The following is a 24,466-nucleotide window of genomic DNA, read 5'->3' on the forward strand; positions in this document are numbered from 1 at the left end:
AACACCGAGTCCAAATACTGGTTCCCGAGATATTCTAAACCTACCGCACAGCGCTTCAGTACTACTTTGCGGTAGTTTGCAAAATTATGGTAATAAATAATTGTTACAATAATAACCAGTCACACCCCTTTATCATTTGTTTGACAGTGCGGTTCTTAACAATTATATCTAGCCAGTAAATGGGAGTTGCGTGTACTTTTTCCTGATATAGTTATGTAAGTACATCTCTCATATTAAATTCTACTAAGCTCATCAAATTCTGCTAAGTTCAGTAAAAGAAACAATTGAATACATTGTATGCCACGAATAAATAATAAATTATTTTTACAATTCCAGACTTTCTTCTGTAACTATCGTAAATGATGCTCAAGACTGACTTCTATTAATTAGCATGATAAAACAAAGAAAGATAAGTACTTGAAATGTTATAATACATTTAAAGAAGTTCACGTTGGACCCATGTTATGATTTTACAATCAATATTACACTTTTTTATGCATTTAAACAAACACATCTGTGAGATGTATTGATCTCCTTAAAAATCAAAAGACTCGAAGTGGAGATAAAGAACTGAGACTAGAAGGGCTTCTGAGTACTTTAATAACTGTTTATTTAAATACATTTGTATAACGAATGTACACCGACAATCATATTTAAAAGTAAAAATGATTGTATATAAAATTCTATAGACTTGAGTAAATTATTGTAAAATGAAAAAATATGTATCAAACTGTGCTCTGTTGTAAAAAAAGTCACTGTGAAGAGTAAGATGTGAAGTAATCATATCAAGTGGATGCAAAAATATACATCTGCACCGAATTGTTTAAAGCTTGGTAAAATTAACCCTAGGTAAAAATCTGAACAACAAACAATAATGTTATTTAAAAACAAGTCAAAGTTTGATATACATTATTTCAATTCTGACACGTTTTCAAGGATTGTTATCTTCATAAGATATTCGCCATATACATGTAATTGCCTGCTTTGCGCAGTTTTCTTTTCCAGCGCTCTACTGTTGACGCTACATGAAGTAATAATGACGTACAATCGGTGCATGTGTTACATACTAATACCAGGCTCCGTCGTCTTTGTTTAATAGGGATATAAATCGGGTTGTATAACAATTGTCAATTATAATAACAGTAATGTTTTAATTGATCATGGATATTCTATACATTAGTATGTACAATATGAATCTTGTAGTTGAGTGTGCAATTCCACTGACAACGTTTTAAGTGAGAGAGAATACTTCTATCTTTGTATTAGAAGCCATCCCTACAAACAAACACTTCGATGCCCTACAATTAAAAACTGCAACGCTGAGAGGCGACTGAATATCTTTTGATTCCAAAGTTATGCCAATTTTCGACAAATCTGGTGCTAATTGATGAATATTATTTGACCTTTCACCGCAAACAAAAACTGATCCGTCCTCGTCTACTGCTATTCCACGCGGATATTTCAGATCTTTATCCTTGTAAACTGTTTCTACCTTGCCTTCGAGGCTTGTCTTAATGACCATATCTCTGCCAGTATCGGAAACATACAAGGATCTTTCACCAAAACTGAGAGCAATGTTTCTTGGGCTAATAAACAGTTTATTTCCTAAGATGTCTTTGTCCAAAACTCTAAGTATTTCTCCAGTTTCCTTCAATACTTCAATCTTGCTCTCTGGTTCCAAATAAGACACGTAAAAACAATCTTGATGTTTATTATATACAATATCCCAGCAACCTCGATCAACTTTTATATCTGATGTCTTTTTCAGTCCTTCTAACTCTGAAATGCACAATATCTGAATTATGCCTATATCGGTTAATGTAACTGCAATTCGGTTTCTATTCAAAGAAGCTGACCGTGCTGGCGATGACATCAAAGTATATTTTGACAATATCTTTTGCTTGGTAGGATCAAGAAGAACTACCGTTCGGCTTGCCCTTACAACAGCTACAAGTAATCCGTCGTACTCACTCAGATCATTTATACTTCCTGCGACAATCCAGACTAAGTATTCGGCGACATCCAGATAATACTTGTGGAAAGCGGTAAGTTTCTGTTTAAATTTTATTGGTACAAAAAATCCAAAGTTTCGTTCGTCAAAGTTTGGACTTTCTGTTGTATCAAAAGCATAGACTTTGTAAACAAGTTTATTTTCTAAGCTAACAAGTTCATCCCGAACAGAAAGAACGCTCGACTTACTTTCTTTCATCGCAATAAACTTCGAACAGCGATTGCTTGACTGCAGCACTTTGTTTTGATAAGATGCAAGCGAATCCATTTTAGTTTTCATAGCTGTAACATCTGCCGAAACAGAATCTAGGCTTGCTTTAAAAGCGTACTCTTTTTCATCTACTTCCCTTAAAAACTGCCTCTCAAGTTCAATTATCCGTCTTTCTATGTCCTTTCTGTGTAACGTAATTGATTCTCGGACTTTTTCATTGCTTTTGTGCCAATTCTGCCGCGTGGAAAGGATTCTGTCTTCCACTGTCTTTATGTCACCTGTCGTACTAGTGACATCTTCTTCTATAAGAGAATACGATCCATCCACAGTATTCTGAACAGCTGTGTGAATTGGCGTCCATGTTTGTGATATACAAACATGTTCATGCAAAATACTGCCATTGACAGAGGCACATTTTGAACATGCAAACTTTTTACATTCGAGACAGTAGAATTTTATACATTTATCGGGATGACTTGAACATTTCTCAAAACAATAATCATGTGGCATATGATCCTTATCTTGGGTCATGTGTTCAGATTTATACTTATTATGGTACTTCAAACATACTCTACACAGGAACTCATTACAGTCAACACAAAATCCATCTGCTACAGCATATTTTCCTTCATTGTCGCAGTTTTCACAAAACATTTCTCTAATTTCATCAGATTCTTTTGTTTTTAAGTCTTCTTTAATCTTCGACACCGCCATTATCATCCACTTTTAGAATATATCAAGAATATAAGGTTAACTGTTTCGTAGAAGTCGAGTTGACACACAGTCACGAATATGGTCATAAGTCCGGTGTTCCTCCTAAATTTAAAAAGAAATATATATCTATATGTTTGTTTGTTTCATTTTTTTTGATATGTAAATCAAACAAATAATGTTTATTAGTGTCATGAGCATTATGCGCCCACATAATTATAAAGTAACAAAAACATATTCATGTTATATTGTTCCCCCATATCAGGGCTCTTCCGGAATATACTCGGTGCTTTTATGTTTAGGGAGAAACATAGATGAAAAATGTCATATTTTCTTTGCTTGAAGACCAGTTTATTTTTGCAAATAGAGAATAAAATGCACGTTCAATATAAATCGAATAAATGAGAAGTAATGACACTAACTTTGTCACCTAAACTTTACCGTTAGGTGAACATATTAAGTTCAAGGTGTTGAAAAGTTTTTTTTTGTTTTAAGTTTTGCTTTAAGTTGTGGGACAGGATCATATAAAACAGATTCATGCAAGGATGCTTTTTAGCAAGTCAACACGGGGGTACTTTAACAGGAGAGAAAGCATGTGTTATCAGAGAGATTCTCCACATGTACGTGCTATTAAACACCTTTTTACATATGCGCATTCCGTGGCAAAGCGTAAACTTATTACGCCCCCAAACAGATAATTCAAAAGGAAATGACGTCAACGTAAAAACATCTCAGACATTCCTAAGCCGCATTTCATGGAAATTTACGGAAGTTGAGTGAAAATGTATTCATTAGTTTTTAAACGTTTTGTTAGCGCATAATCATTTCTTGTACTGGGCTCGGGCACGATTCTGCAGATGTTGTTAAACAAATAAACGTGCGTTATCTCTACATTATAGCATAAAACTGCTGTTATTGTCACTTTTCGGAGGTGTTTTAGCAAGAGAGAATACGTGTGTTATTAGAATGATTCTCGCGCTAACGCGCTATTATAATACTTTTTATATATGCGTGTTCCATGGCAGAGCGTAAACGCATTACGGTTCCAAAATTGATAATTCAAAAGGAAATGACGTCAACGTGAAGAAACAACGCAGGCGTTCCCTCGCGTTTCGTGTATATTTAATGACATTGAAGGATAATTCATTCGTTTATTAGTTTTTTACGCATTTTATGCTAGATTGGCGTTAACGCATGCTCATTTGTGTTGTTATATCTTCAGGAAATATTTGTACCCTCGCCCACCGGACTCGGGCACCAAACAATCCCTCGGGATTCTGCAGATGTTATAACATGAAAAAGCATGCGTTATTCTCACAGTCTAGCATAAAAATACTGTCTCTGTCACTTTTCGGGGGAGTTTTAACAAGAGAGAAAACGTGCTATACCTATATCAACAGACTTAAAAACTAATCTGTATTTAGAGGAAAAGAAACTTTATTAATGATATTGATGCCTGACATTGTAGGAATATATAAACTGATGACTAAAGATGATTGACACAAGAAATCTTAAGATAATTACGAAAGAAGGTTAAGTGGAGTGTGAACACCTACGACAATCAATATTTCAAGGTGAGGGAGGAAGGGCGCGGGCGCATCACAATATAATTTAATTATATTGTGTGCGGTAGGAAAAGTGCCGTTAACGATGTTAAGGTTTGACTTATTATGTCATCTGTTTGTGGTCGGAGATTTAGACAAGGCTTTGTCTGTTAATCTGTCCATTTGTCAGTGACAGACAATTTGTGTCACACATATCGCAAAAAGCATTAAACAATTCATCGGATCACAAAGTGCTCAAACGTTGTGGTAGCAATGAGTCCGCCGTTCATATTTTCACTATCAACACTCAAGCGGCTACAATTTTAGCCCATTCGTAATGAAACATAGAATGTTTTAGTTCACACAATCTCTAAGCATAGAAAATCATTGTCATTCCAGATGCCATGATTTCTACTCTATCTTAGAATCTTTGACTTTATTAAATGTAGATCAGATACATTAGTCTGGATATGTATTGTACTGGGCCAAAATATTTGCCTTTATTTAAAGTAGGTTAACTTTGGAACGATGTTATATAGGGTAAAAATCAAGGTCACTAATCCAAATAATAGACAAGAGCTCCGAGGGGCTAGGCAAGGCAATATACACCTGCAGTACTATACCAGAAGAGAAGTGTAATGTGACCGTGGGTGGGGGTGGGTGGTTGCAGTATTGATCATAATGATGGAATATTAAGAAACACGAAACAGACAGTTATGTTTTTATACTCACCAGAGCACGAAGTGCTCAAGGTGAGCTATTGTGATCGGTCATTGTCCGGCGTGCGTCGGCGTGCGTCGTGCGGTGTGCGTCGTGCGTTGTGCGTCAACATTTGCCTTGTTAACACTCTAGAAGCCACATTTGTGATCCAGTCTTTATGAAACTTGGTCAAAATATTTGTCTTGATAAATTCTAGGTCAAGTTCGAAACTGGGTCATGTGGTGTGAAAAATTAGATCACTAGGCCAGATTAAAGGAAAATCCTGTTAACACTCTAGAGTCCACAGTTTAAGTTTGAAACTGATAGGAATTGGTCAGAATGTTTGTCTTGATGACCTCTAGGTCAAGTTCGAATCTGGGTTATGTGGGTCAAAAATTAGGTCACTCGGTCAAGTCAAAGGAAAAGCTTGTTAACACTCTAGAGGCCACATTTGTGACCCAATCTTTATGAAACTTTGTCAGAATGTTTGTCTTGATGATCTCTAGTTCAAGTTCGAATCTTAGTCATGTTGGGTCAAAAACTAGGTAACCCAGTCAGATCAATAGAAATGCTTGTTAACACTCTAGAGGCCACATTTTGACCAATCTTTATGAAACTTAGTCCGAATGTTTGTCTTCATAATCTTTAGTTCAAGTTCAAAATTGAGTCATGTGTGGTCAAATACTAAGTCACTAGATCAAATCAAAAGATAATCTTGTTAACATTCTAGAGCCCATAGCTAAAGTTTGAAACTCATTAGAATTGGTCAGAGTGTTTGTCTTGATGACCTCTAGGTCAAGTTCGAATCTGGGTTATTTGGGTCAAAAACTAGGGCAGTAGGCCAGATCAACTCTGGTGAGCGATATAGGGCCATCATGGCCCTCTTGTTTGTGTGTGGGATGGGTGTTTAATGCGTATGTGTAGGGGGTGAGTAATGTGGATTGCTGCATTCCTCAGAAAACATAATCTTCACCCACCTCTTTTCAAAGTTTAAAGTCAACACCAAAAATAATCACCACCAAACTGTATTCCAAGCTTAAAGTCAATACATTGAATAGTGTTGGAGTTGTGCTTTGGATACAAAATACAATAAGGACGGATTTGAAATTGATTTGTGACCTTGATCTTTGACCTAAAGACCAAGTTCATGCGCTGTGCACATAGTCTCATCCTCACTTACCTATATGGCAAGTTTGAAATCAATACCTTAAATGGCTATTAAGTAATGCTGCGGACACAAAATATGAATGACGGCTCTATTTATGACATTGACGTTTGACCTGGTTAATGTGTTTTGCACATCGTCTCGTCATTAGCTACCTGTTTTCCACGTTTACAGTCAATGACTTGAATAGCTTTTAAGTTATGCTCCGGACACGAAAATATTGACATTCAATGTAAACTATGGACAGTATAATGCCATATGTTATCTTAAAGTCCGCCAACATATGATGTAAGCGCTAATCAATTAGTCAAGACATTCTTAACCTGAAGAAATCTTTACAAATTAATCAAAGGCAAAACATAATTTCAACTAGTATAACTATTCTAATATCAAATTTATGAACAAATAAACGAGCTAACAAAAACTTATTGTATTCTTTGATCCTATCCTTAAAGATCTGATTACACATTAACAAAAGCATTGTGAAACGTGCATGTCGGTATTCATAATCAGCGGGTCTTTTTCTCAAGGTTGTTATGTACATGTTTGTGTTTATCAAACAAATTTACGTATGCATTAAAACTTGTAAAGCTCTCCTGCTTTTTTCTTATTTAAAAAGATATCGTTAAAAGATATCTAAAAATAATTAATATTTTTATTACTTCATAAAAGTTATTATTTCATAAAAGACAAAAAAAGCATAGTCTACTTTCAATTTCGCCAAAACAATTGAATCACCATTCTAAGATAAAATAGCTAAAGGATAAAAAATATTACCTGTTTTTTTCCAAATAATCTATTATATTCCTTTCACAAAAGTAATAATTATAGATTTTTATGATTTCTGTTTCGTGAATGTTAATACTATTTTTGTATCATAAATGAGCACTGCGCATGCTCCCTGTCGTTAATGTTTATCGTGCGGGTATGTACATTACTACTAGTATTCTTTTCAAGGCTGTCTGCTTCTTTCTCACCCGATCTAAAGATATCTTCAAATTAGTATTCAGAATAATACAGAAGGATTTACTAATGTACTTATTATTATATAAAGAACAAAACACATCACAGAAGTGCATGTTAGCGACAACTATTTAAGGTAACACTTAAATACTTAAAACAGTTTATCTCGCGATACCGTGTTCAACGTGAAGTAGTCTATTTTGAGCTAACTCGCTATTAGAAAAACTTGCCAATATCAATTTGTGAGTGTTAATAAAGTATTGTAGCTTATAATTTATTATAAAATTAAATATCATGAGCTTACTACCTGGATCCGTATTCATCAACATTTTATGCCTGAAATTTATACCAAACATAAATTTGCCGTAACTTTCTTTCTAGTGCAGCTTTGCACGTGTCTTTGTTGTACGTCTTACTATCTGTAAGTCCGCCTATTGCGATTTGTTTCATCATTTTTCTCATACTCCTATGACGTTTCATTAATAATTACATCAAATGTGTAGACGTCTTTTATGTAATCAGCTCTTTGTTCGTATATATTTAAACATATTTTACAAAAACTTTGTCATTGTGCACGCTACTTAATTTTTTTCACCGTACTGATAACATAACAGTGTACCATAAACGTGCTTGAATCGCTCGGTATTGCTGTGCTTATGCGAAAGGCGGAATGCTATGTTTGTGTATACAACCTGATGCAGTGCTTCAAATTCAAAAGCTAGTCTCATGTTAATTTATAAGATTTTAGACTAGAGAATAAAGTCCCCATTCCCATACTGATGTTACGCACGATGTTGCTGCCGATTAAACGTTTTTATGTACTTGTGTTATTTCAAATAAGATAATCGTAATAAAACTTGATGAATCGATGGAGTAATTAATTGTCTAAAAAGCTATGTATTATAAAGTCATATTCATGTATTGGCTATTTAGCTTATTAAAAAGCATTTTGACTGCCTGTGGATAATCACAGGCACTACTTCACTTGTTCATCGTTTACGTTATAATATATGGCTTCAAGTAAAACATTGTAGAAGTATTTAAAGTTCAGTTCAGTTCGATTCCCGCGGCTACATATGAAGACAGAGAATATACTTTTATTTTTGTATTAGAACTCATTCCTCATGCCTACTAACAAGCACTTCTACGTCCTACATTTACAAAGTGCAACTCAGAGAGGCGACTGAATCTCTTTTGATTCAATAGTTATATCAATAATGGCAAGTCTGTTGATAGTTGATAAATATTATATGACTTTTCACCTCAAACAAAAAACTTTCACAATTAAACAAAAACTAGTCCGTTTTCGTCTACAGGTTTTTATTCTCTATTGGTGTAATTGTTTTATTTACATACGTCTTTGAAGAGGTCTGAACAACGTTATACTGGTCTGCTACTGATTAAAGACGATCAATGATGGTAATTATACATGATTTGCATGAAAATATGAGATATACAAGAATTTAGTTTCAAACTGACAGTGGCATATAATAGGCCAAGACAATGTGTTTAAATGTCTTAACATTTTATTGAATTAATGTGGCAATATGTACATAAATCAGTGTATTTAGTTAAATTTCATACATAATTTGTTTCTACAGTGTAAGACAGTTATCCATCTATATTCTTAAAACTATGCTGAAAAGAGATTGACTGAATAAATTAGCAGATAAAGTTGTGAAAACACATTTATCCAGGAAGGGCCTAAATTGTCCGCCTAAAAACTTGTAGTATAGCTGTATATTACCTGTATTATAAGAATGATTTTCATGAAGTTTTTGTGGCTGTGCCTTTAAAGCACAACCACGTCCTAGTGAGTTACTTTTTCTCCCAGATCGATATACCTACTCCGCTAAAGAGCCTGAAAATTTCCTCCCGACCCAAGATGGCGGATTTATATGGAATATATAGGAAAAATGATGACTCATCTGTTCTATAGAGATGAGGTTAACTACTTAAAGTCTACCAACTTTGGATGGGGCCTCCGTGGCCGAGTGGTTAAGGTCGCTGACTTCAAATCACTTGCCCCTCATCGATGTGGGTTCGAGCCTCACTCGGGGCGTTGAATTCTTCATGTGAGGAAGCCATCCAGCTGGCGTACGGAAGGTCGGTGGTTCTACCCAGGTGCCTGCTCGTGTTGAAATAATGCACGGAGGGGCACCTGGTGTCTTCCTCCACCATTAAAGCTGGAAAGTCGCCATATGACCTATCATGTGTCGGTGCGACGTTAAATCCAACAAAACAAAACAAAACCAACTTTGGATGTAAGCGCTTATCAATTATTCAAGACATTTTTAATCAGACATTTTTATTATAAAAAAACAGTCTTTACAAATTAAAGGCAAAACATAATTTCTACTAGCAGAAATAATCAAATATCAAATTGATGAACAAATAAAGAACTTATCGCATTATTTGATCTTATCCTTTAAATCTTTTTTACACATTAACAAAAGCATTGTGGACGTGCATGTATTGATTTTTCTGACGGTATGCATAATCAGCGCGTCTTTTTCACAAGGTTGCTATGTACATGTTTGTGTTTACCAAACAATTTTACGGATGCGTTAAAACTTTGAAAGCTCTCCTGCTTTTTCTAATATAAAAGATATCTTTCAAAGATATCTTCAAAATAATATTTAATGTTTTTATTATTTCATCGAAAAAGTATACTTTCGATTTCGCCGAAACTATTGAATCACCATTCTAAGACAAAATAGTTTTAAGATAAAGAAAGTTACCTGGTTTTGTCCAAATAGTTTATTATATTCATTTCACAACAAGCTTTTAACGATTTCTGTTTTGTGGAAGTTATAATACTATTTTTGTATCCATACCATGATAAGTAAGCAATAAGCACTGCGCATGCTCCCTGTCGTTAAGGCTGAACTCCACTAAATCCGGCTGTTCTTTATTTCATATAAAATTTACTTTTAAACGGTTTTCGACATTATCTAGCATATCAGATTTTCAGAGACTTATATTGCCATAAAGAACTATATCGCTACTTAAGAAACACAAAAGGAAAACGGGGTGTTAACTTTTATAGAAGAAAACTACAGTTCGTTAAATACAACCCGCTGAATTTACTCCTTTTCGCTTCTTTCAATTTCTCTTTTCGAGACATTAAATTCTTACGCCGCCATTTTTACCTAGAATGCGATAGGAACATGCCGATTTCTATAGAATGCAAAGTGATACATACTGAAACGCGGTAGAGTAAAAGTAAACAGGTTGCCATTGAGAAAAGGCACTAGGAAAGGAAAAAAGATTAGAACTATTTATTTGGACTACTTGTGACATTTGATTTGGTTGTCATCAGCCTTAATGTTTATCGTGCAGGTATGTAGCATTTTAAAGAAATATAATTAATTTACAGGCGCGTAGCTGGGGCATTTTTCATAGTACGCAGAGGTAATGCGACGGTCGGAGTATCCTCCTGATATTTTTTGAAGCAAAAATATTGCATAAATAACTTATTTTTCTCATTTATTTTATACGAAGTGTATTGTTTTACCTTGTATTCGTTTAATAGTACACGTGTACATACAAGTGTGCAAGTATTTATTCAAAATAGATGTTTCGTGGTAACAAACTTTCGAAATATCATTATAATTGGATATATCATTCAAGGGATATGTCTGTAGGTAAATATACGATAGTAAAATGAATTTTACCGTAACTCTAGCTTTGCCTTCGTGATCCCGCGCTTCTTGTATCGCCTGCTCAGTGAAATGACGATGGCGAAGAGCTAAATCACGATGGCAAAGTGCGACACGAAGGTAAAGTGTAGAAAACTTTCGATTTCACTCTTAGCTATCGTGATCTCGTGTGAAGTCACGGCGGCGAATTGCGAGTTCGCTAAATTCCTTGCTTCGCCGTCGTATGTTAGATCACAATGGCGAAGTGCGAATTTGAGAAAATTTCGCTATTTTGCGCTTGTGATCTCGCGCTTTGCCGTCATGGATTGTGATCCAATGCTTCCCTCATCACCTGTGCATGATGGAGATTTTACGATTGCGAAGCGCGGAAATGCAATTGTTAAGCGCGAAATTCCAAAAAAATTCACTATTTTGCGCTTCGCCATCATTATTTCGTGCTCCGCCATTGTTATTTCACGCTAACGAAATAATGTAAACAGTTAATTTTAAATATAACGAATACTGTTACAACGAATTTTTGGTAAAATGTAATTGAAAATGTCCCTATTTTAGCTCTTATTTGATCTATGTAAACAAACATGGTGTGTAAGGAACATATTTCCATGCCCAAATGTTAAAATATATATACATTGAAATAACACATATTAAGATATAGCGAACAAAAAGTCTTTTCAAAAGTTTTATACGAGGCTTTAACAATAGCATTTGGTAGACAATGTAATAACATATTGATTCGTAAAACAAATATTGAAATCATAGCGTGATAGTCGATACAACTATATCTGAACAACATCTAAAACCAAGTATTGCACTGAAATCTTGATATGAATGTAGTTTAAGGTCTTCTGAAATATAATATATATATAATTCAATTGGTAATAGGCCATTAAAAATATATTATCACCAATTATAAAAGAAAGAAGATATTTATCTCACCGTGAACTGCATGTCACAGTAGTATCATACGACTTATGGGACAATAGCGTAAGATTTAATCGGGCGTAATTGTTTGATTTCTATAGGATTTTATTTTCTACAACAGTGTGACCATGGACTAATTGATAATTGTATACATTTAAGTACAATTATTAGACATAGCAGATATTCTGTGACGTCTGAAAATAACTTAATAATTATTATGTGCGAAAATTATGTCTGTACTATTACAAAAAAAATCCTATTCGAAATTCCTTTTAGACCAAAATTTTTTTTTTTTTTTTGACATTGTGTTAAAATGTTATTAAAGAAGTTCGCCTCTTTAAACCGTTAGCATAGATGGCGTATGATTGTAATATTTCACATGTTTAGGATTATTACAAAATAAGTAATCAACTAGAAGGATAATGAAATAAATTTCAAACCTATACAAAAATTGTTGTAAACTACGAAGACAATTGGTGAATTTAAATGCATGTTAAATCAACTTAATTATAAATCAGTTTGCTATACAAATAATTCCTACTGGTAAGGAACATGTGATATATGTTTAACGATCACATTTTGCATGTCCCATTGAGTTTGAAATTCATGCTACTTTTTAAAAACAGAATATGACGTAAGCATTTATTGTATATGCAGCAATCTCGATTTCGTATTGAAACGACATAGATTAGCAATTTGAATTTTGTATGCTTGCCAATTTTTCACTACGCAGCTGCATATCTGCGTAAAGGCAGCTACGCGCCTGATTTATGGCCTATGTTTTTGTAGTAAGATTACATCAGAACAACGTACTTTCTGTTTTGCCAAAACTATTGAATTTTATCCTACCCTCATATAAGATATAGCACAATATCGGCCTACCTAATAAACTTTGCTTTATCTAGTCAGTGTCAAGATATCACTTTTGCGGGAACTTTTGAAATCACTTATTTTATCAAAATTTTGCATTTAAATCATCACCATTGTATTGGAAATGTCTCAACTTAGAAAATGAATGGTCAAATCAAAGGTTTTTATTCTGAAACAAAATTTTTTTTTCACTTTTACAGCACTTCAGCAAACAATTTTTTTTCCGATTTTTTCATTGAAACTGTTATCATTGTATTGGAAATGTTCTAACTAAGAAAATAAGTGGTAAAATCAAAAGTTTTTATCCAGAAACAAAAAATTATTGCATTTTTAAATTTTTCCCACAAACTGAATTTACATAGCAAACGTCACATTATATGACGTAAGTCTGCACGCTGTTGCTCTTTAAAGAATTTTTTCAAATTTCTGAACAGGTAGGATAAATAGAATATTAGATACTGTCTGAAAAAAATTAAATTTATTAGGCTCGTCTACAAAAAAAATATAAGCTCGGCAGAGCTCGCCTAATATATTTTCTTCAACTCGCCAAATTTAAAATTTTAAAATTTTTCGACAGTAACCTAATATTTCTCTATATAATTGAAAAAAAAACAAGCAAATTCGATGAAATGGTATCCCCCGCCCAATGGGGGTTTTTGGTATGAGGATGGCAAAAAAATATATCCCGGGAAAAAAGTTAAGGATGGTACTAAGAAGCAAATTATTTCATTACATTTGAACATAAAAGAACAAATGTTCTTAAGAGAGCACAATCAAGTAAGAACTCTGGAACATTGGTGGTGGAGAGTGTGGGGATGTTATGACTTCACATATTGATAGATATTCATGGAAAGTTCGAAAAAAAAAAAAGATTTATTTTTTTTTGGGGGGGGGGGGGGGGGGGGGGGGGGGGGGGGGGAGGGGAACGGGAGTGGTGGGTGGTGAGTTTGTTCGGAGGGGGCGGTGCATGATCGGTGTGGTGGGGGTAACTGGGTGGAGGAGCGAGGGGAGGGGAGGTTACACCTGTGCATGTCGTTAAATATTCATGAAAGGTATAATGTTTTAAAAAAGATAATAAAAAAACTGTGGGGTGGAGGACGGGGAGGGGGAAGGGGTGTGACCAGGGCGATTGGGTGACAGGGTGTGGGTATACAATTTCACATGTTGATAAAAAAAATTCATGCAAAAAAATGAAAGAAGTTTATGTGGATTTTTAAACAATTATAGGGCAATAACTATAAAGATCCTGACGAAATTGTGTGTGTACTACCACATTATGGTGATTTAATTTGTTCAATTTAAATTTCATAGTTCTAGGTCAAATATGGTGTTACTTTGGCAATCTGATGGAAACTTGACGTACCGCATTTCCCTATGTATATAAAGTTTGTTTTTTAAATATTGCAAACCACTTCCGAGATATGGCCCTGGACGGACAGACGGAAATACGGACTGACGTTCCCACACCCTATTACCTGATGTCCACCACGCCGAGGGATGCGGCTGCCACAGAGGTAGGAAATCAATAACGGTGAATAGTGGTGTTAGTTTTTTGCGCTGTATTTTTTCATTTCGATTTTCCCTGAAGTATTCTGGTGCGGCATTGTGTAAGTGCCTAAACCTATTAATGATTAATCCGGTCGCCAACTTTGCGAAATAAAGAATATTCAGCTGTTTAAAATTTGGGACGTTTATTAAATTGATGCGAAAATCATATTCAATGCCCAATTCGAAGTGTTTACAAAATAATTTGATCGGGTTTCCCTCACAAGTCAAACGAAAAAACATCTGGGGATAATGCGGCAAGTTTCAAGTCTGTCCGTACGTGTACACCGACGTATGGACCCTCCAAAGGGACTCGGGTACGGGTCACGCATGATAAACTTTACCGCAGAGGGCATTTTTTAAATGATGCCCATCCCCCCGAGGAGTCAAAATATAGGAATCGTTTACGACAGAGGAAAATTTTGGTGTAAAAATGTCTATTTTGGCTGTTTGTTTTTACTTTTGAGACCTAGGAGGTCATGGAATTATTTGCAGTATGCATTGTTTATACTCATGTTTAATAATTGGCGATTTTCAATGGCGGACACCGCTGTAACACGGTGTTAATCAGTCTAGATTAAACTTCTATCTATCTCCGACGTTGTTTTGTACTATAAGTCTTCGTTTTGTAAACTCAATTTTTTGTTTCAATTCTTTATAATGAAATATACAAAAAATAATGATATCGTAAGTCCTGTTGGTATCGGTACTTGTGTTCTTGCTGGATTCAGTGTTGAATTTACGGTTTATTTTAAAATGATAATCGTTTTGCAATCAGTCTAGATTGTAAATACATTGCATACAATCTGATACTGTACATGTATAGAGTTGTTTTACCACTGAAAGTCTTCGTTTTGTAAAATCATTTTTGTTTCTTTTTTTTCATAATATACAGACATTTGCTGCCAGCAAGAAATCCTAAGTCCTGGTACTTGCGTTCTTGCTGGTTTCAGTGTTGAATATATGTTATATTAAAATATCAAATTGTTTTGCATTATCAAGCTTTATACCAAGAGGCTACGATAGTAACAGTTTTTACATAAAGATCCGTTAGGCTAGAAAATTGAATATATTTGTTGTCAGTGGCATAAGTCAAGTGATCGGTTTAAATAAAGCTGTTATTCATTATCGTTTACAAATGTTCAAAAACAATTTATTTTGTATTCATTTTCAGAACCAAAGATGAAGGCATACACGTGTTTTACTGTAAAAAATGATTTTGAAGTTAACACTGGAGTGATTGACCATTTAGTTAATTGTCACGTCAAGAGAGATCTATCACAATGCAATGGAAATAAATAAACCATCTGGTTAAAACCGAGTTAACTATCTGAAATGAAGATTTCATTCGATCGATCCTCTTTAAATTTATGTATTCAATTTTGATATTTTGCCCTGTAATTCGATACATGCCCCCACGTGGTCACGAGAAATGAATATTCACCTTCATTTGGAATCCAAAGTCTGTATATATTTTTTGTCCTATATCCAGCAATCCAAATGTTTTCATCTTATTCCAGTTCCATGTACTTAAATGGTCAATCACTCTAGCATAAGCTGCAAATCAGTGTCTTAGCTTTTTTTGAATAATTCTCATAAAAGAAATTGAAGCAAAAATGAATTTTCAAAATGAACATTTACAGCAGCAGAACCAATTATACATGTAGTAATAGTATGCAACGTCGGAGATAGATAGAGAATACAATCAGACTGACTTTAAAACTGTGTTACAGCGGTGCTCGCCATTGAAAATCGCCATTATTAAAACTCAGTATAAAAACAATGCATACTGCAAATGATTCCATGACCTCCCAAGACTTAAAAGCGAAACAAACAGCCAAAATAGACGTTTTTATTTCCAAATTCCCCTCTGCCGTAAACGGTATCCTACATTTTGATCCCGGGGGGAGGGGCATTTTTTAAAAATGCCCTCTGCGGTAAAATTACATATGTGACTGCCCGGCCCATTGGGGGGTATAACGTCGGTTTTAGACGCAGGGACAACTTGAAACTTGCTAGGTTTACCCCCGATGATTGGCGTTTGACGTGTGAGGTAAAATTCGATCAAACTATTTTGAAACACTTCGAAGGGGCCCGTTTGAATATTTTTTCCATAAATTTTTAAAAAACGTCCAATTTAAACCTGAATACTTCTTTTTATTTCGCATGTTGGCGACCAGGATTTTTTAATATATTTTAAACATTTAAACAGCTTGCACCAAAATATTTTTTGGAAAGTCGAAAAAAAAAAAAAACGCTCAAAGGCTAGCCCACTATCATCTTTTTTGATTTCTGCCCTGTGGCAGCCGCACCCTGGGCGTGGTGGCATCAGGGTAATAGGGTTGGCCCTTTCATTGGGTATTTTTGGGTACTTTTTTGTTCTTCATTGTTCTTTTGCCAAAGTAAAAAAAAAAAGACATAAAGTTCGGAAAAATGACACAAAGAAAAGTCTGACTAAAAAAAAACGCGAAAGCCGTTTGAAGTTTCCTATATGTTAAAAAAATATCTGTTCCAAATTTCAAAAGCCGTCTTTTGTTTCTTTGGATTTAAATTAGAGAATAAATTTTTTCCCCCTTCCATATACCATTCAAAATGATTTCGATGGTGTTGGGGCCACTAAACTTTTTAATATTTTTACATTTCAATAGACTGGAGGGTTTGATCTCTGCTGTAAAATGGAGTATTTGTTATCTAAAATTTCTAAAACAAAAAATTTTGAAATCTTAATTTTAAAAAAAATTTTTTTGCTTTTACGGATAATCAAATGCAATCCCACTCTTTCATCATTTGTTTCAGGTATCATTGGATGTTTGAAGCTGACTTCTTTTCCAATGGCAGATCATGAAGCGAAAGAGAGTTTTTTTTCTTTATTGAACTCATCCCTATAACAAGCCTTTGTGAAGGAAAGGCCGTACCGCGACAGTCCCCCTCAAACAAATAAACACCCTTTAAAATTTTACAAATTTTACATAAGGTTTTAAAAATAAAAGAATGAAAAAAAAGAAAAAATATAAGAAAAAAAAAAAAAAAGAATTTCGTATCTTAGTAAAAAAGTTTTATAGCCATTCTAATCTGACTGCCCAGTTCTTAATGAAAATTGTGAACTTAAGTACAAAAACAAAACGATTTCTTTTTTAGTCCCTTAAACCGGATACTTGTTCCGAAATTGGCTCCCTTGGGGTAGGTGATTAAAATCCCTGGGGGACTCAAGGATAAAAAAAATATGTCTTTGGGGTTTACGGCAAACCATGGACGAACTCTGCGCTGGAATATCACTCCGGGATAAAGAAAAGGAACTCGGGCTTGTATTTCCGGGTTTGATACCAGGAAAAATCGTCTGGGGGAAAAAAAGAAAAAATAAAAAAATTGGAACCCATCAAAAAAATAAGTCAGGCATAAAACTCTCGGGGAAACCCCCCTACCTCCTAGGCTCCCATAAATAATCTCTACTTATAAAAACTAGTGCAAATTTTCTACGTCAATGATTAAATACGTCATTTTTACTCCCATTTTTTTAAAAGATTACTTACAAAAAGTAAAGTTAAAGATAAAAAGTATAAAAATTATGATAAACTTTAAAGGTCGGACATGAAAAACTGCAGCTTTTATTTAAAACAAAAATTTAACAAAATTCAATGTAAATAAAACGTTTGTATTTGGCATCCATATAATATAAAATCCATCACAAAAAGGGGCATTGATGTGTATGCAAGATGGCCCCAATTTCATATTAAAAATAAAAATTTACTAATGGACTAGTTGCCAATGAGTTATACATAACAATACATGGTGAGGGGTTTCCATAATTAACAAAATATTTGACATAATTTTTTAAAACAGGCTTTACAATTATCATGTTACAAATTTCAGTAAAAATTTAACATTTTAGATAAATGAAACATTTTAATTCCTTTTCCCAAAATAATTAAAAAAGTCTGAAAAATTTAAAAAATCACCTACTACCGAAACTGAAAAAATCCTGCCAAAAGTAATGTTCAGAATTTGTAAAAGAACAAAAATTTCCCAAATAAAATCGTAATGCAAAAATCATCAAAAAATTAAAAAAAAAAATTTTCTTCCCTCGTTCGAGCTTTAAATTTCTAGCAAGAAAAAATTCGACATAGATTCTCTATAATGTCAAAGGTGGTGTGCGCAAGGCTTTATCCAGTCTTTTTAAAAGGGATAATTCCCCCCAATACTAAATTTCTGGGTTCACGGCTAAGCCGGGGACTTTACTTTTTCTATTTTCACGGGTTTCACTATCCCGGGGAAATTAACTACTTTGGCGCAAATTTAAATTTTGACAATTGAGGCCCTTATAGTGGTTTTGGGGAAAAAACATAAATTACTGAAGTTTATAAAATTCAATTTCTTTTTATGACGTTTTTAATGAAATTTCGGGTTTTAGAAATGAAAAAAAAAACATAAAGGGGTTTTTTCATGCGTGAAATCTGACATTTCCCTAAATAACTCAAAAATTACAAAAGATATGAATACCGCTTTCCAAATACTTAAAAAAAGGGCCCCTTGTAAATTTGTAACACGTCCCCCCTTAAAAGAAAATTATATTTTTTAAATTTGAAGCAAAAGATTTTACTGAAAATAGAAAACAAAAAAAAAACACACACGTCACATTGTACCCCTTTAAAATATAGCCACCTGTCTACCTCTATAAAATTCGCCCCTACTTTTTCTCTAAGGAATTTGCTTAAACTGATCCTATATGGCGAAATGCCAATGCCTCTCACAGCCGGAATTTGAAAGTTTCGCTTTTTAAAATAATGAGCGGTTGATGTCTGTTTTCTAAGAAAAAGTCTTTACCGAAAAAAACGGGTGAATTTAGCTCTGCCTTTCTATCGCTAAACACTCCTCTTTCAGGGTTTTTTGCTCCCTAGTGAAAATTTTCTATCAACGTACAGGTAAATTCTCCCCACACTTTCTTAAAGCAAAACTGAGCCTAAACCTAAATCTGAACTTTACTTCAATAAAAAAGTCGATCTAAATTGGAAACTTAAAAATAGGGGCCCCTTTTAAGTCCCTTTCAAAGTTAAAAAAGCCTTTTCTTGATTTTAACCCCCCTCTACAAGTTTGGTCCCCCTTTTCGCAAATCTGTGAGGGGAATTGCAATGGCCCCAAATTTGAGAAAACTTAAAAAAAAATAAAAATAACTACAAAATAAATATTGTCAATCATTTGAGAAATTGTCTAACAAAAATTTTTCTACTTCCTTTTTCAGCTACTGGTAATTGGATTTACCTCAAAATCTTTGTACGTTTCGTACCCGCTTTTAGGACCAAAAACTATACCCTTTTTACTCTACTCGAAAAATCATCACACTTCTTTCGGATCAACTGTCATAATCTTCCTGATCCTCCTTACATCGCCCAACCTTTTTAAAATACCCTTTCGGGTTTTAAAGACTTATATCCCTTTTTTCACAGTACTGTTTAGCATTTTTGATGAAACGTTTTAATTTCCCCGTCTACTCACCCTTTAAATCTAGTTTTTACACCTTCTAGTAAGGACCCTTCCAATGTAACAAAAAATTTTTTAGTTTCGTGGTAAAAATTTTGTATTTATTCCCTCCTTAAAACCTCCACTCTCCCTTCCTATTGAATCTTTTTGTATCTAGCATACTTTTTCAAACTGTTGCTGGCTATTTACACGTACTTCAATTTTCTTGCAAATCCATAACATAGGGGTAAGGGGTTTTACCTCTCTTCTCCGTCTTCCCAGCCCCATAACTCTCTTTCCACAGTATCGGTTCCACGGATTTTCGCCCCGAAAAAAGTAACCAAAGGGAGAAAAACCCAAAATTTTTTGGGGAATTTCAGGGTAAGCAAACAACATGCTTCAAATCCCTATCCCAATCTCTGGGTCTCTCACTCACACGCTTCAAATCTTTTTTAAATACCGAAAAACTTTTAAAAACCGTTACAATGGGGTGAACGGTTTTTGAAAACTGCCTTATGACAAAAAACCTACTAATTTGCCAAAAAGGTTGACGTAACTGCGCCAAATCGGTAACATTTCCCTGGCATCCAAAAATTACTGTCAATCTACAATGCCTCTCTACTCTCTCTTTTAAAAATGGTAGTGATTTTCTGGATTCTAGTAGTTTTATTCCCATAGTCAAATGTCCTTTTTTTCCTATCATTGGGTTCGATCGGACCAACGATTCGAGGGCAATCTCTAAACGGAGTATCAAAAAAGGCATTTTTCCTAAGGGAAAATTTCTTACTTCCCCTTTATTAGTACGTTGACAAAATACTGGGACATACCCCCAAACCTTCCCATTACTCTGGCCAGAAAAAATTCGCCAAATTTCCCATCATATTTTTCCCTTATCCCTGGCCCTGACAGTAAGATCATGTGAAAACTTTCATCACGTTTTTTCTAAACTTTAGGTACAATCAAAAGTCTCTTTTGTCTAAATTCTGGGCGTATATTTTTATATAACATCTATTCCCAATCTCAACCTAACTGAAAACCCTTTACCCCTACACTGCTTTAAGTACCTTCCTCAGCCCTTTTTCTACACAAACAAGTGCTATTTTTTGTTTCTTTTCTAAGAATTTCTCTCTAATAACTAAAATCTGAGACGAAATTTAAGCTTTCTTGCTTCTTAACTTTGCTTGCGCCCTAGTTTCTAGCTGACGCTAAAAAAACTAAATGGGGTTTTAAGCTCCCTTACATACCAAATTTTAAATCATTGGTAGGGTTATCTACACCCCCCCCCTACTGTACCCTTGAAAAACGGACAAAACAATACTATTCTACACTTCAGCCTATGTCACCCTCTTTTACTTACTCTACGGGTTTTTCCCAAAAACGGGCTGCTTTTTACTAAGTTCTTTCAACCCCCTCACAGACAGCCGTATTCGCATAGCGATTCACCTACCATTTCAAAACCGGGTTTTTTAGGACATGTACTTTCACTAACATACTAACCCTCACTCACTTGTTCTATAAATTTCTTTTCCACTCTGACCCTTTGACTTACCCTATCCCTTTTTTTTCTTCCTCTACCCTTTCTCCCGTCGGTACGGGCCCCTACCTTATTTTTTACTTTCCTTACTATTTTTTTTTATTCTCCCCTTTAACTTTCCTGTCTACCTCTAACTTGCTGCTGCTTGGACATTTCCGCCGTACTTTCATCCCACATAAATGAGCTAAGCCCTATTCGACCACACTTATTACACTTCGTACACCAAGGGTTTAAAAAATTCTACCCCTTTATTGCAACATTGCTTTCTACCTCTTTACAGTGTACATTACGACTAAAAGGAAAACTGTCTCTGAGGTGTTTCATATGGTTTTTTAAACTCCGGGGCCTTTTGGTTTGATTCACGACCATACTTGGGACCTCCCCGGTCTTTGCAAACAATCTGATTTCTGCTACATCCCCAGTTTTAATAAATTTTTCTACTCAAATTTGGTATAGTTCTATTAATACATCTAAAAAAATTTTCCCAGAATAAAACTAACAACCCTTGTCGTTTTATCTACCCCTTTCTCAATTTTAAACCAACCTCTAAAATCTACTTATTCTGGCTAGAAACATCACAAAGGTTCTATCCCCAGGCCCCTTTGTTCTAAACTTTTTTTTTATAGCCATCTCATGAGTTCGGGGAAATGACGAGAAAGGGCTTCAGTTTTTTCAAATCCTTCCATCTTCCAACGGAGCCTACAAAAACCTCTTCCGTACCCTTTTGAAGGAAAGGGGTTTTAATGACCCTATCTCTTTTCCCCAAACCGCCAAAGCTACGTTTTTGTCACTTCAAGTACGCATCCAAATCAAATTTTTTCCCTCAAGGGGGGACTTTAAACCTTTTCTTTTTTTTATCATCTTTTTTAAGTCTGTCTTTAAAATTTTGTCTGTTTCAATTTTACTTTCTGTTCCCCTTTTCGTTTCTAACTTCCTAGCTAACATTAACTTCTCCTTTTTTATTTCTAACTTTTCTAGTTCTAACTACTTCAACTCTAACTTTTCCTTTAGCCCCTGCTACTACGTCGTTCATATTCTATCTTTTCCTTCTGCAACCTAACTTTTTAATCTAATCTTTCCCCACTGCTTTTAACCTTCCTTTTCCTTTCTCTCTCTTTTTTACTCTTAATTTCTGCCTCTAATCTATCTTTCTCTGTTCTAATCTACTATTCTTTTCCCCACGTTCCCCAGCCCCGTCTTTCCCTTTAAAAAGTTTCGAAATCATTCCCCCAAAAACCTAATCCTTTCCTACCTTCGTTAACTCTATACACTAGATGATTACATACGTTAAACATATAACCTAAGTACAAAAGTACTATAACAAAAAATGAACCTATTAAACAAAGTGGGAATACTAGCTAAATTTCATCATTTTTTTTTTAATTTTTTAGTTTTGAGGTAAATGTCGATTTTAGCTGAAAAAAACCCCTCATGTTTTTTTGTATTTTTATATTAAAATTTTCCCTGTAAATTTTATTAAATTCGTTCGTAAAAGAAAGTTATATTTTATAAAAAAAATTCAGTAATTTATGTTACCCCAATGCTAACAACACTAGGCGCAAAAAAGACATGTGCAATCAAGGTTGCTAGGGACAAGCAACAAAACAGTGACAGAGTTTAACAATCCTAGCCTTATCAAATATAATCAACTGTAACGGGGTTAACCTTTAGTGAACAAATAAACAAAAATAAAATCAACGTGCTTTTTCTTTAAAATAAAATATGGGATAACACAAAAGGTTAGCACTAAAAAAAAGAGTAGGTTAAAAGATATGAAGTAAAAAAGCTTTTTAAAAAAACAAATTAAAAATTTTTTTTTTTTTTTTTCTTATTTTTTTTTTTTTTTTTTTTTTTGTATACAGTACACTAAACAAAAAAGGATCATGGGAAGTAGGGCGAGCCAAATTTAAAAGTGAGTGGAAATTCCTTGTCAAGGGCGGTCACTTAGCACAGTAATGGGGGGCTTAATCATGGTGAACAAAAAAAACCCAAAAGAAAAAAAAGGAAAGAATCACCCCGAATCCAAGGGGCGTTTTTCAAAATTTATCGTCTGTGACCCCAAAAATGGTTGTAAGCTAGGATCTGTCTTGTCTTTTTGAGGGAAAAACGTCCTCGAAAAAAGAAAAAAAACTTTTATGTGTACAACAGAACAAACAAAAGGAATCTTTACAAATTTTTGCTGCAGTTAAATGGGGGTTAATAAAGTTCGAATATACTGTTCTGGTGGGGCCAACCCCTTTTGACACCCTTTTGGGCAGGGAAAGGCCGTCCGGGGACAGTAAAAATCAAAACAAATAACCCCTTTAAAATTTTCAAATTTTTTTTACTAAGAGTTTTTAAAATGAATAGATATGAAAAGAAAGAAAATGAATATAAAAAGAAAAAAAAAAAAAAAGTTATTCTCTAGATCAAAAATTTTTAAGATCCATTTATCTGAAGGGGCACAGTTTTTTTATGAAATTTTGAACTTTTAATAGCCAAAAAAAACGATTTTAAATCATCCCTTTAAAACCCTGGAACGTTTATTCCCTATTGGGTCCCCAGGGTGGTGGTATTGCATCCCTGAGCTACTTCGGGATAAAAAAATCAGCTTTTCGGTTTTACGCCCCCCCCCTGGGGACGAAAAACTTCGCTGGGGAAAATCACACGGCGATGAAGACAAAGGGAAACCCCGGGATTGTACTTCCGGGTTATTACTCACCGGTAAAATCGTTTTTGGCGGAAAAGCAAAATATATAAAAAATTTGGGAAGCACATAGCCCCCAAAAAAATAAGTCAGGGCATAAAAAATGCTCCTTTGGGGACACCCTACCTCCGTGGCTCCCCAAAAAAATGTGCTACTTATAAAAAAAATGTGTCTAAGTTCTACGTCAATGATTAAAAAAACGTCACTTTTACTTCCATATTTCAAAGATTTTTACTTTAAAAACTAAAGTTAAGTATGAAAAAAAAATTGAAAAGTATATTGAAACTTAAGAACGGAATGAAAATGCAGCTATTATTTACAACACAAATTAAAAAAAAATTTAATGTAAAACAAACGTTTTTATGATAGTTGGGATCCCTATAAAATCAAAAAGCCTCACTAAAAAGGACATTGTTGTGTTGCAAAGACTGGCCACAAATTTTATTTTACAATAAATATACTACATGGGATAGACTTGCCCAAAGAGTTTA

General features: G+C 34.4%; 1 protein-coding gene across 1 annotated transcript; it reads right to left on the bottom strand.

Annotated features, from left to right (window-relative positions):
* Positions 1–593: 593 nt before the first annotated feature.
* Positions 594–10,086, bottom strand: LOC128552530 (uncharacterized). The gene is made up of 2 exons (XM_053533577.1): positions 10,045–10,086; positions 594–3,037 (listed from the first exon to the last, which is right to left on the bottom strand). The coding sequence occupies exon 2, from the start codon at positions 2,939–2,941 to the stop codon at positions 1,232–1,234; it is 1,710 nt and encodes a 569-aa protein (XP_053389552.1). The 5' UTR covers positions 2,942–3,037; positions 10,045–10,086; the 3' UTR covers positions 594–1,231.
* Positions 10,087–24,466: the final 14,380 nt, after the last annotated feature.

Source organism: Mercenaria mercenaria, unplaced genomic scaffold (genome assembly GCF_021730395.1).
Source record: "Mercenaria mercenaria strain notata unplaced genomic scaffold, MADL_Memer_1 contig_2878, whole genome shotgun sequence".
NCBI lineage: Eukaryota > Metazoa > Mollusca > Bivalvia > Venerida > Veneridae > Mercenaria > Mercenaria mercenaria.

Excerpts from the sequence above, each read along its gene's own strand:
- LOC128552530 (XM_053533577.1), bottom strand. The coding sequence starts at position 2,941 with ATGATAATGGCGGTGTCGAAGATTAAAGAAGACTTAAAAACAAAAGAA.